The sequence below is a fragment of the Oncorhynchus gorbuscha genome, linkage group LG10 (assembly GCF_021184085.1).
Source record: "Oncorhynchus gorbuscha isolate QuinsamMale2020 ecotype Even-year linkage group LG10, OgorEven_v1.0, whole genome shotgun sequence".
Lineage (NCBI taxonomy): Eukaryota > Metazoa > Chordata > Actinopteri > Salmoniformes > Salmonidae > Oncorhynchus > Oncorhynchus gorbuscha.
Genome location: NC_060182.1, coordinates 61,622,471 through 61,635,039, shown reverse-complemented (window position 1 = coordinate 61,635,039; position 12,569 = coordinate 61,622,471). Strand labels below are relative to the sequence as shown.

At 46.8% G+C, this 12,569-nt stretch overlaps 1 protein-coding gene across 2 annotated transcripts; it reads left to right on the top strand.

Moving 5' to 3' along the window:
* The first annotated feature begins 9 nt into the window (after positions 1 to 9).
* On the top strand, positions 10 to 11,024 carry LOC124046326 (nuclear receptor-binding protein-like). 2 transcript variants are annotated; one of them, XM_046366586.1, is made up of 18 exons: positions 10 to 281; positions 1,290 to 1,616; positions 1,699 to 1,821; positions 1,966 to 2,070; positions 2,235 to 2,324; positions 2,460 to 2,500; positions 2,774 to 2,868; positions 3,338 to 3,421; positions 3,520 to 3,578; positions 3,733 to 3,831; positions 6,340 to 6,472; positions 6,626 to 6,716; positions 6,816 to 6,866; positions 7,301 to 7,436; positions 7,549 to 7,602; positions 7,722 to 7,785; positions 8,989 to 9,044; positions 9,389 to 11,024. In XM_046366586.1, the coding sequence occupies exons 2-18, from the start codon at positions 1,416 to 1,418 to the stop codon at positions 9,482 to 9,484; spliced, it is 1,578 nt and encodes a 525-aa protein (XP_046222542.1). In that variant the 5' UTR covers positions 10 to 281; positions 1,290 to 1,415; the 3' UTR covers positions 9,485 to 11,024. The 2 variants fall into 2 exon arrangements, with proteins under 2 accessions (XP_046222542.1, XP_046222541.1); XM_046366585.1 differs by lacking the exon at positions 10 to 281 and adding an exon at positions 373 to 531.
* Positions 11,025 to 12,569: the final 1,545 nt, after the last annotated feature.

The following is a 12,569-nucleotide window of genomic DNA, read 5'->3' as shown; positions in this document are numbered from 1 at the left end:
CGTAGCCAGTCTATCCATATTGAACCACTTGGGTCACTTCTCTGAATCGAATGAATATATTTTATTTTACTATTATAATACTTATTTATGCATATACTTGAAAACAAAATGTCTAAATCACTAACATGTCAATTGAGGAATGAAGAATGTTGACATTCGTCAAATGGGCATGTGAAATGTTGCGATGTCAAGTATTGATATGTTTTATTTGATTTATTTTAAACTATAAGGTCTACATTTCCAAATGTATCCGTAGAAAATGAAGACAAGTCATCATGCGGGTAAGATAAATCAGTGTGCGTTTTGATATAAAGTTGCTACGTTTACACTTGTAACCCCATATACGGGAGGCAATCGCTTTTCACCTGGTTCTAGCCGGGGCGACCGGGCCAGATAATCGAATCCCCTCATTCTATTGAAGTACTTCTGAAATGTTGAATGGCGTCCTTGTAATTTCTAGCTAGCGACTACTAGTAGCTAATTTACGCACTGCGAGGGGATTTACAAGCAACGCATGTTACTTTTTTCCAAGTAAGTAGCTTAACTTTACCGTGTTTGTTAGCAATATAGCGCATAACTGGGTAACAAACTAGTCAGCAATAGCCCCCTTTTGTTAGTTAAGAGTTACGCTAGCTAACGTTACTGTAGCTAGATCATTTCTGAATCAAAACAGTTGATCAAGTTATCTTACTAGGCTAGCTGATAACGTTAGCTAGCTAACTACTGTTTTCAGTTAGCTAACTGGTTCTTATCTGAGTTCGCGCTAGACATATTTTCTGAATGTGTAACTTCACAGTATGTTACCTGGAAAATGCTGTTAGCTAGCTGTGACCACATGACTTTGTTTAACGTTGTCGAAGTGAAAGTTGGTCAATTAGCTAGCCAGTTCTAGGTAGTTATCTAACTGATGCCCTACGTTTGGGATAGAGAGGTGCACATTTGGTTAGCTAAATATCGTTAGGTAGCTAGCTAGTTAGCTTCTAAAGTTAGTTACCTAACGTTACAAGTGAAACATAACTAACAATGTCAGTCCACCGCATAAGTGCGTAGTAAGTAGGCCTAAGCTACTTTTCTACAGTTATGCTAATTTATGGCAGATACTTTGTCTTTGCAATCCTCACTGGCAACCATAGGCTTGAAGTGACGTAGCCAGTCCCGACCTAGCAAAATTGATTTTTTTTTTTCATAAGAACTGTCTCATTTCATAGTACAGAAAGTATTGATAACTATGAGTTGCCAGTGTGCTCCAACTCGGAGAGAAATAATAATGGTGTCTCTTTTGCCAATAGTGCATCATAGTCCTTGGGGTGTGTGAGTGGAAGGGGGTGCGGCTGCCACAGTTCCAGAAGTGGGAGAGAGAAAGGCCTTTGAACCCCAGGGAGGCACAATCTGCCGCATAGACCGGTATTATCGTGATGTCAGAGGAAGACGGTAAACCCGGCCAGGCTCTGGAGGCCAAGGCAGAGCCAGTGGCACCCAGTGGCCAGGGACCTGCGTCCGTGTCCACAACTGTGTCGGGGCCCCCTACCCCCACCGAGGATGAGGATGAGAGCGAAGACGAGTCTGAGATCCTGGAGGAGAGCCCTTGCGGCCGCTGGCAGAAACGCAGAGAGGAGGTGAGATGGAGACACATTGGACTGTCCATGAACTTATTGCAACAGTGTGAACCATGTTTCTGCCTCTGTTTTCTCCCCCCAGGTGAACCAGCGGAACGTCCCAGGGATAGACGCTGCCTACCTGGCCATGGACACGGAGGAGGGGGTGGAAGTGGTCTGGAACGAGGTCATGTTCTCTGAGAGGAAAAACTTCAAGCTGCAGGAGGTAAAGTATGTCTGGCTGCTTCACCAACATCGCCCCCTTGTCTATCTGTCCTTGTCTAGTGGAGTTATAACAGTTGATCCCATCTCCATGGAGACTGTTTAGTTAAATGCTGTCCCCATGTTGTCCCTATTCCTCTTTGAACAGGAGAAGGTGAAGTCTGTGTTTGACAACTTGATTCAGCTGGAGCATCTCAACATTGTCAAGTTTCACAAGTACTGGGCTGACATCAATGACATCAACCGTGCCAGGGTTAGTTCTGACTCGTCTATGAGAGGGAAGACTTTCCTTGTTTCTATCACAGGGTCTGGTTGCTATAGTCAGGACTAAATGTGAGGAGTCACTGAAATGGTGAACAATGTAACACATTTCAATGATTCTTCTTCCTAAATGATAAGTTGCGGTCTTCACCTCAGGTGATTTTCATCACAGAGTACATGTCCTCAGGAAGTCTGAAGCAGTTTCTGAAGAAGACTAAGAAGAACCACAAGACCATGAATGAAAAGGTGCAAATATCATAATACAATTTGCCCTGCCCACCATGTCACTGATAACACAGTAGCACATCAAAGGATGTTTAGCTTTGCAGGTAAGACTTTCATTACTCTACATGTAACGGAATATATCATTTGTTTGTTTAGGCCTGGAAGAGATGGTGCACCCAGATCCTCTCAGCGCTCAGGTCAGTTTCTCTCACTCTTACAGACTAACTCTGTGATAGCTGCAACACTAATAACAGGGCCCCATATTTAATAAAAACAGGTCATGTGCGGTAGGCACGAAACAGGAGAAAATGTTTTGTAATTGTGTGAAACATGAATGTACTACCTCAACTGAAATAATAAGAACAAGCATTTTGTTGAGGTGCTTTATGGAACACAAACCTGGTTTACTATGACGGACAAACGACTGTGGGGTTGACTAACTCCTATGGTCTCCGATGAACCTCTGTTAGTTACCTCCACTCCTGTGAGCCGGCCATCATCCACGGGAACCTGACCTGTGACACAATCTTCATCCAGCACAATGGACTCATCAAGATAGGATCAGGTAGTGCTCCAGTTTTAATTTTTAATTTTACCTTTATTTAACCAGGCAAGTCAGTTAAGAACACATTCTTATTTTCAATGACGGCCTGGGAACAGTGGGTTAGCTGCCTGTTCAGGGGCAGAACGACAGATTTGTACCTTGTCAGCTCGGGGGTTTGAACTCGCAACCTTCCGGTTACTAGTCCAACGCTCTAACCACTAGGCTACCCTGCCGCCCCAGTCCTGAACAGCACAACACCAGCATGGGTTTAGCTCCAGGTTATAAGATTATAAGGCTGTGTTTACAGGCAGCCCAATTCTGATATTTTTTTCACTCATTGGTCTTTTGACCAATCAGATCAGCTCTGGAGAAAAAAAAAATCATAATGTGAAAAGATCGGATGAGATTGATCAAAAGATCAGTTTTGGGCTGCCTGTCTAACCACAGCCAAACAGACTGACTGTCTAATCCAGTGTCTGTTGTCCCCCAGTGGCTCCAGACACCATCAACAACCATGTGAAGACCTGCAGAGAGGAACAGAAGAACCTGCACTTCTTTGCTCCTGAATATGGAGGTAAAGGCTCTTGAATGATAGGTCAAATATAGGATCTTCTCAGGAAATGTCTTTCACTAAAACCATTGCCTCGCATCTCTTCTCCCTGACCCCTGTAGCTGTTGCAGATGTCACTACTGCAGTGGATATCTATTCCTTTGGGATGTGTGCCCTGGAGGTGAGCTGGCACTAAAGTCGAGATGTATTTAAAATTGACGTCATCTCCGTGTGTCAGAACTTGTGACGTCATCTCCGTATCGGGTTTATCTGATCTCTGCTGCGCTGAGGCTTGTGTTGGGTGGATGGTGCTGATATCATTGTCTGTTGTATAGATGGCAGTGTTGGAGATCCAGGGGAATGGAGAATCTTCCTACGTCTCTCAGGAGGCCATCAACAATGCCATACAGTCACTGGAAGACCCACTACAGAGGGTAAGAGTGTGTGTAATATTATGGTTGTGTGTGTGTGTACTATAATTGGGGGGGTATGGTTGGTGTGTGTGAGAGACCCGTGTGTGTGTGAGAGACCCGTGTGTGTGTGAGAGACCCGTGTGTGTGTGAGAGACCCGTGTGTGTGAGAGACCCGTGTGTGTGAGAGACCCGTGTGTGTGAGAGACCCGTGTGTGTGAGAGACCCGTGTGTGTGTGAGAGACCCGTGTGTGTGTGAGAGACCCGTGTGTGTGTGAGAGACCCGTGTGTGTGTGAGAGACCCGTGTGTGTGTGCGAGAGACCCGTGTGTGTGTGCGAGAGACCCGTGTGTGTGTGCGAGAGACCCGTGTGTGTGTGCGAGAGACCCGTGTGTGTGTGCGAGAGACCCGTGTGTGTGTGCGAGAGACCCGTGTGTGTGTGCGAGAGACCCGTGTGTGTGTGCGAGAGACCCGTGTGTGTGTGCGAGAGACCCGTGTGTGTGTGCGAGAGACCCGTGTGTGTGTGCGAGAGACCGTGTGTGTGTGCGAGAGAGACCCGTGTGTGTGTGCGAGAGACCCGTGTGTGTGTGCGTGAGAGACCCGTGTGTGTGTGCGTGAGAGACCCGTGTGTGTGTGCGTGAGAGACCCGTGTGTGTGTGTGTGTGTGAGACCCGTGTGTGTGTGTGTGTGAGAGACCCGTGTGTGTGTGAGAGACCCGTGTGTGTGTGAGAGACCCGTGTGTGTGTGAGAGACCCGTGTGTGTGTGAGAGACCCGTGTGTGTGTGAGAGACCCGTGTGTGTGTGTGTGAGAGACCCGTGTGTGTGTGTGTGTGAGAGACCCGTGTGTGTGAGAGACCCGTGTGTGTGAGAGACCCGTGTGTGTGTTTGTGTGAGAGACCCGTGTGTGTGTGTTTGTGTGAGAGACCCGTGTGTGAGAGATACCCGTGTGTGTGTGTGAGAGACCCGTGTGTGTGTGTGTGTGTGTGTGTGAGAGACCCGTGTGTGTGTGTGTGTGTGTGAGAGACCCGTGTGTGTGTGTGTGTGTGTGTGTGTGTGTGTGTGAGAGACCCGTGTGTGTGTGTGTGTGTGTGTGTGTGTGTGTGTGTGTGTGAGAGACCCGTGTGTGTGTGTGTGTGTGTGAGAGACCCGTGTGTGTGTGTGTGTGTGTGAGAGACCCGTGTGTGTGTGTGTGTGTGTGTGTGTGAGATACCCGTGTGTGTGTGAGATACCCGTGTGTGTGTGTGTGAGATACCCGTGTGTGTGAGATACCCGTGTGTGTGTGTGTGAGATACCCGTGTGTGTGTGTGTGTGTGTGTGTGAGAGAGACCCGTGTGTGTGTGTGTGTGTGAGAGACCCGTGTGTGTGTGTGAGATACCCGTGTGTGTGTGAGATACCCGTGTGTGTGTGTGTGAGATACCCGTGTGTGTGTGTGTGTGTGAGATACCCGTGTGTGTGTGTGTGAGAGACCCGTGTGTGTGTGTGTGTGTGTGTGTGTGTGTGTGTGTGTGTGTGTGTGTGTGAGAGACCCGTGTGTGTGTGTGTGTGTGTGTGTGTGTGTGTGTGTGTGTGTGTGTGTGAGAGACCCGTGTGTGTGTGTGTGTGTGTGTGTGTGTGTGTGTGTGTGTGTGAGAGACCCGTGTGTGTGTGTGTGTGTGTGTGAGATACCCGTGTGTGTGTGTGTGAGATACCCGTGTGTGTGTGTGTGAGAGACCCGTGTGTGTGTGTGTGTGTGTGTGTGTGTGTGTGTGTGTGTGTGTGTGTGTGTGAGAGACCCGTGTGTGTGTGTGTGTGTGTGTGTGTGTGTGTGTGTGTGTGTGTGTGTGTGTGTGTGTGTGTGTGTGTGTGTGTGTGAGAGACCCGTGTGTGTGTGTGTGTGTGTGTGTGTGTGTGTGTGTGTGTGAGAGACCCGTGTGTGTGTGTGTGTGTGTGTGAGATACCCGTGTGTGTGTGAGAGACCCGTGTGTGTGTGTGTGTGTGTGTGAGATACCCGTGTGTGTGTGAGATACCCGTGTGTGTGTGTGTGAGATACCCGTGTGTGTGTGTGTGAGATACCCGTGTGTGTGTGTGTGAGATACCCGTGTGTGTGTGTGTGTGTGTGTGTGTGTGTGAGAGACCCGTGTGTGTGTGTGTGTGTGTGAGAGACCCGTGTGTGTGTGTGTGTGTGTGTGAGATACCCGTGTGTGTGTGAGATACCCGTGTGTGTGTGTGTGAGATACCCGTGTGTGTGTGTGTGAGATACCCGTGTGTGTGTGTGTGAGAGACCCGTGTGTGTGTGTGTGTGTGTGTGTGTGTGTGTGTGTGTGTGTGTGTGTGTGTGTGTGTGAGAGACCCGTGTGTGTGTGTGTGTGTGTGTGTGTGTGAGAGACCCGTGTGTGTGTGTGTGTGTGTGTGAGATACCCGTGTGTGTGTGAGATACCCGTGTGTGTGTGTGTGAGATACCCGTGTGTGTGTGTGTGAGATACCCGTGTGTGTGTGTGTGTGTGAGATACCCGTGTGTGTGTGTGAGATACCCGTGTGTGTGTGCGCCCTGCAGGAGTTTATTCAGAAGTGTCTGGAGGCTGACATGTTTAAGAGGCCTACAGCCAGAGAGCTGCTATTCCACCAGGCTCTGTTTGAGGTGCCACTGTTGAAGCTGCTAGCTGCACACTGCATCGTCAGCCACCAGCGTGAGTGTCTCTCACACACAAATACTTCGCCACCAGATTGTTTGCGCATGAAGACTCAAACACGCGCTCACTCATTGTCCCACGCAAACATTTGAACCCCAGAGGGGTCATTGTCAGCCACCAGCTTGAGTATCTTCTCCATACCTCTATCAGATATGATCCCTGAGAATGCCTTAGAGGAGATCACGAAGAACATGGACCCCAACCTCATCATCGCTGAGATAAAGGAGGGCGTGCAGCTCAAGTAAGTTAAACTGTTGGTGCCTCTATATTCAGCTGAGTACGCTTTAGAACAGGATATATTCTTCAGAGTCCTGTGCTGATCCTGTTTTTCTCTCATCAGGCTGTCTCAGTTTCCTGCCCTGGAGCTGGATAAGTTCCTGGAGGATGTGAGGTAAGGAACTCCCCATCAGCTACTGAACAGGACCAGGAAGCTGTCCAGCCTATGACATATTTCCACCACTAGAGGGTGTAGCTGAATCAGATGGCTCAGACTTCTTTCTAGTTACTACTTTATTAGAGAAGCATCTTGTAAAACAATATCTGGGGTGGCAGTATTTAGCATTTGACTATTGTGCTTTGCCAACATCTGAAATATAAGGTGTTTCTCCAGCCCTTCCCCTGTTCATACTTTTTGTTGAAGTAAAATGCTCAAATCTGTGTGGAACAATCTATGAGAATACCTGCAAACTCTAAAGATTTGCTCCCAGAGTTTTGACGTTAGCTTTTGACCATCGTGGGTCTACACTTTAGCCTTAATAACATGCGTATAATTTACCTCTGCCATCATGAAATGAATGTAACTCCTCTTCCCTCCCTCCCTAACAGGAACGGTATCTACCCCCTGACAGCGTTCGGTCTGCCCTCTCGCCAGCAGCCCCAGCAATCCCCTGTCAAATCCCCCATTGTCACCCCCTCTGTAAAATCCCCTACCCCAGAACCTTCGGAACTGGAGACACGCAAGGTGAGGGAGAGTCGAAAACGGGAAGAGTATCTATCCTATCAATTACTTCACAATAGCAATATTTTATTTGTTGGACACCTTTCTGAACACCTACATTTCTCACCTTCTGCAGGTTGTTCAGATGCAGTGTAATATTGAGCCATTGGAGGAGGGTGCAAAACATCATGTAAGTAGCTTTAATCTCATTGTTTTCAGTTCAGTGACTAAAAGTTAGATGACGTCGACGAGCATGTTCTCGAGGCCAGTCTCTGAATGTGTAACCATCTCCTCCTCCTCCCTCCACAGCTGACACTACTGTTGAAGCTGGAGGACAAACTGAACAGACACTTAAGCTGTGACTTGTTACCCAGTAAGAACAACAAACAAAAATACATGTCATTGAGCTGGGCAGGCAGGAGATCAAAGCGTATGTTCAGTTAAAGGGATACTGATTGCATACTGGGATCTATGCTATTTGCTAACCCAGTGTGATTTTATTAGACAGCACATGGACCATTAGGATTTTTATAAAAATAACACTACAATCCACAGCCACTATACTGCTCCCAAGGGGGCCAATAGGATCTAGTCTTACTGGACTGTCCTCTCCTAATGACGAATGGAACACAGGTGCACAGGCCAGACGTACCACAAGTCTCAATCAAACTATGCAGCCAGTCTCAAACTGTTATAGACAGGTGTTTGGGTAAGATAACATAGCCATACAGCATTCCTTTTAACAATGTCAGGTTTCACAAGGGAAGGGATTTGAGTTGTAACCCTATCAGCTCTTCTCTGACCCAGCTTGTTGTGTATGTTGTCTGGGAATGGCAGGACTTTGGCCACGAAGCCAGTCTGGGTGTTTTGTCTTTAACTCCAGACACTGGCCCTGCCCTAGTGAACGGTAACCCCTGCCTCATCCACGTCGTTGGGGCTGCTCTCATTGCACTCATCGCTGGCATGATAGTCAGTTTGTGTGTGTGTGTGCACCTTGTATGTGAGATACCAGTGGATCTAGAGTGCAGATGAGGTGGAATTGGGTGGAGGGGGACAATGCACGAAAGGCCATATGAGGGTTCTTAGACGGTACAAACAGTATTATATTGTACCACATAGGGAATACAGGTCTAGGTTGGGCATCTACGTTGAACATGAGTCTTCCCATAGCCAGGAGGGTGTGTTCGTATGACCCTGCCCCTCCCACACACACATGACAGGCGTGTCTAGTGTCGCGTGTTGAGAATGTCAGGCGTGTGTGGCTGTTGCTGGCAGCTGCTCCATCTCTGGGCAGGGCTTGGGCACTGACACACCCTGCAGGGCATACAAATGAATACAGATATACACTCAGAGATTTGCCTGCGTGTACAGAAACGCATACTCCCATACATAGTCCTTAACTACCTGTCTTCCCACATCATACCTCCCATCAATACTTAAGCTGCTCCTATCATATAGATGGGGAGGTTAAATCAGACAAAAGTCCATTAAGTCTGTTGGGTTTCTACCACATTTAAGATTGCGTAGGAACAAACGTGTATGTATGCTAACACTGACCCTACGGTTTCTGTTCCAGATGAGAATGTAAAGGAACTGGCTGTTGAGCTGGTCCAACTGGGCTTTATCAGCGAGGTAAGTTTGTGTAGGTGCTCTGTGGCAGAGCAGTGTAAGTGTTGTATATGGCAGAGGAGAGGCAGTGAGAGTGGATTAGTGTCCATGATGAGCATCCCGCTCTAGCTCTGCTTGACCCCTATAAACACACACAATCACAGGCAGTGTGTGCACATGTCAGATTGCAGCTCCTGCCCTCTACTCTACAGATAGGGCTGTTTTTTTATAGATTTTTTTATAGATTCTCTCACTATGTACCTATAGCTCTGGAGAACGGCGTACATAATATATTCTACCACCCCCCCAGCTCTTGACTCTTCTGTGTGTGCTCCCTCTATACGTAATGTGATTGATTGTCCTTACAGGTGGACCAAAGCAGGATGGCCACTGTACTAGAAGAGGCCTTCACCAAGTTCTTCAACAGGAATGATTCCCTCAACCCCGTTACTGTGTCCTCATAACAGGATCACCACGGACCCCAACTCCAGTACCTCTATATATGCCTACAGGTACCTCCGTAGGTGGTTTGAAATCGGATACAAATCTAATTTCTAGCCGTGCGACTTGTCTGAACAGTCAAATCTGATTTATTTTCCCTCAAATAGTTTTTACTGTTATTTGGCTTATGTTGTTGCTTGATAGCTTCTCTGTTGACAGTTTGACAAGAACATGTGGTAGCTACCTAGCTTTTGTTAATTGTTTACAAACGATTGGGTGTGCAAGAGAGCTAAACTGCTAGCTAGTTGATTGATTGCTGTGGCTAGCCAAAATAGCACTCGTTTTGAAAGTTTGGTCATCTCATCCTTTTGAGGTTTTAAAAGTGTTTCTTAATTAACTCTGATTTTGAACATTTAAAGCAACCGGGAAATGTCTATGCCAGGCATTGTTACCTTAGCTAACTACATAAGTGATAGGGAGCACCGCCACCAATCAGCTTACACCACACCCCCGTTGTTAATGACAACTAGTGTAGCCCTGTCAGCAATGACTGCTGTCTGAACACCCATTCATCTGATTTGGTCAGACGGGAGAAATACTCCAGATATAGCAGACCCTAGCCCCCCGACACAAACTATTGCAGCATAAATACTGGAGGCTGAGACAGGAGGGGCCGGGAGACACTGGCCCCATCCAACGATACCCCCGGACGGGGCCAAACAGGCAGGATATAACCCCACCCACTTTGCCAAAGCACAACCCCGAATTACTATCCCGAGACAAGGCTGAGTAAAGCCCATGAAGATCTCCCCCTCGGCACGAACCCAGACAGGAAGGTCATGTCAGTGACTCAAGTGACGCACCCCTCCTAGGGATGGCATGGAAGAGCACCAGTGACTGTAATAGGGTTAGAGGCAGAGAATCCCAGTGGAAAGAGGGGAACTGGCCAGGCAGAGACCGCATGGGCGGTTCGTTGCGCCAGTGCCTTTCCGTTCACCTTCACACTCCTGGGCCAGACTACACTCAATCATAGGACCTACTGAAGAGATGACTCTTCAATTAAGACTTAAAGGTTGAGACAGTCTCTCACATGGGTAGGCAGACCATTCCATACAAATGGAGCTTTATAGGAGAAATCCCTGCCTCCAGCTGTTTGCTTAGAAATTCTAGGGACAGTAAGGAGGCTTGTGACCGTAGTGTACGTGTAGGTTTGTACGGCAGGACCAAATGGGAAGGAGCAAGCCCATGTAATGCTTCGTAGGTTAGTAGTAAAACCTTAATCATCCCTAGCCTTAACAGGAAGCCAGTGTAGAGGCTAGCACTGGAGTAATATGATCACATTTTTTGGTCAAGATTCTAGCAGTCGTGTTTAGCACTAACTGAAGTTTATTTAGTGCTTTATCCGGGTAGCCGGAAAGTAGAGCATTGCAGTCGTCTAACCTAGAAGTGACAAAAGCATTGATCAATGAGAATGAATGTGAATTTGGTTGGGTCGCCCAAAAAGTAACATTGCAGCTTTAAGGTCTGCAGTGTGAATAAGGCTTAATCTATGGGGGACCATATAGCCTTTGTTTACTCTTCTCTTTAAAGTAGCAACTTGTTTTGGGAAGGAAGCCAACAGATATCACATGTCAGTATTACTTGTTTGTGCTTTAGAAGTGCATTTAATGTCTTTGCCATTAGCCTTTTTTGTGGCTGTATACAAGCACACCTGCTCTCTGCCTCTGTGTGGTCACTATGGCTATGCATGAATGTCTGCGGTGAACTTTGCTCTCTTTTCTGAATGCTATAAGTGAGCCTTGTATACATGTATGAGTGGGGTAGGGGGAGTCTAGAGTATTAATGTTACAAATGTGTCATATCTTCACTTTTTTAACAAACTGAAATGTTTACTGTGGTCTTAACTGATGGAGCCACACCCCCATGGAGTCTGAGCCAATAGTCTGGGAGGGGTGGGATTTACTGCATATCAATCAAAGCAGATTTACAGGAGATCTCCAATGGCTGGAGCTGAAGTTAAGGTGGCTGATCGGTGAACACCGTAATCATGCCTCTGCTTGGCTAACTCAACTTTATATAGTCTGTTAAAAATATATTTTTTAAACTTATACTGTACTTATTCTGGATAATTGAATGGTTTCTTTTGAATATCCTGGCTGTCAAGTTTTTTTTGTTTTGTGTGAACAGGTAATGATTTACTTTACTGTACAACCCAAAGAGGAGTTGAAGTCCAAATATGAAATAAGTATATGAGTGGACAAACTGTTAATCTAGTGGCCTGGCTCTAACTCGTACTGCTTCAACTAAGCTGTTTATGTCTTGGCAACGCTAGTGCTGTTGAGTGCAGAAACGGTTAGGTGATCAGGTTCAGTAGGGCACAACGTTGTGGAATTTTGACAGTATTCAGACCCCTCGACTTTTTCCACATTTTGTTACCTTACAGCCTTATTCTAAAATTCATTAGATGTGTTTTTTCTTTCTTGTCAATCTACACACGATACCCCATAATGACGAAGCAAAAAGGTTTAGACGTTATTGCAAATTTATACAAAAAAAGTCACATTTGCATAAGCATTCAGATCCTTTACTCAGTACTTTGTTGAAGCACCTTTGGCAGTGATTACAGCCTCGAGTCTTCTTGGGTATGACACTACAAGCTTGGCACACCTTTAGTTGGGGAGTTTCTCCCATTCTTCAGAACCTCTCAAGCTCTGTCAGGTTGGATAGGGAGCGTTCCTGCACAGCTATTTTCAGGTCTCTCCAGAGATGTTTGATCGGGTTCAAGTCCGGGCTCTGCCTGGGCCACGCAAGGACATTCAGAGACTTGTCCCGAAGCCACTCCTGTGTTGTCTTGGCTGTGTGCTTAGGGTCGTTGTTCTGTTGGAAGGTGAACCGTTGCCCCAGTTGGAGTTCCTGAGCGCTCTGGAGCAGGTTTTCACCAAGAATCTGTTCTTTGCTCTGTCTTTTGCCTCGATCCTGACTAGTCTCCTAGTCCCTTCCTCTGAAAAACATCCCCACAGCATGGTGCCAGGTTTCTTCCAGACGTGATGCTTTGCATTCAGGCCAAAGAGTTCAATCTTGGTTTCATCAGACCAGAGAATCTTGTTT

What these genes read in the sequence shown, in the direction of transcription:
- LOC124046326 (XM_046366586.1), top strand. Translation starts at nt 1,416, where the DNA reads ATGTCAGAGGAAGACGGTAAACCCGGCCAGGCTCTGGAGGCCAAGGCA. An exon ending in CTGCATCGTCAGCCACCAGC is followed by an intron (nt 6,473 to 6,625) that starts GTGAGTGTCTCT and finishes TACCTCTATCAG; the next exon opens with ATATGATCCCTGAGAATGCC. An exon ending in AAGCTGTGACTTGTTACCCA is followed by an intron (nt 7,786 to 8,988) that starts GTAAGAACAACA and finishes TTTCTGTTCCAG; the next exon opens with ATGAGAATGTAAAGGAACTG.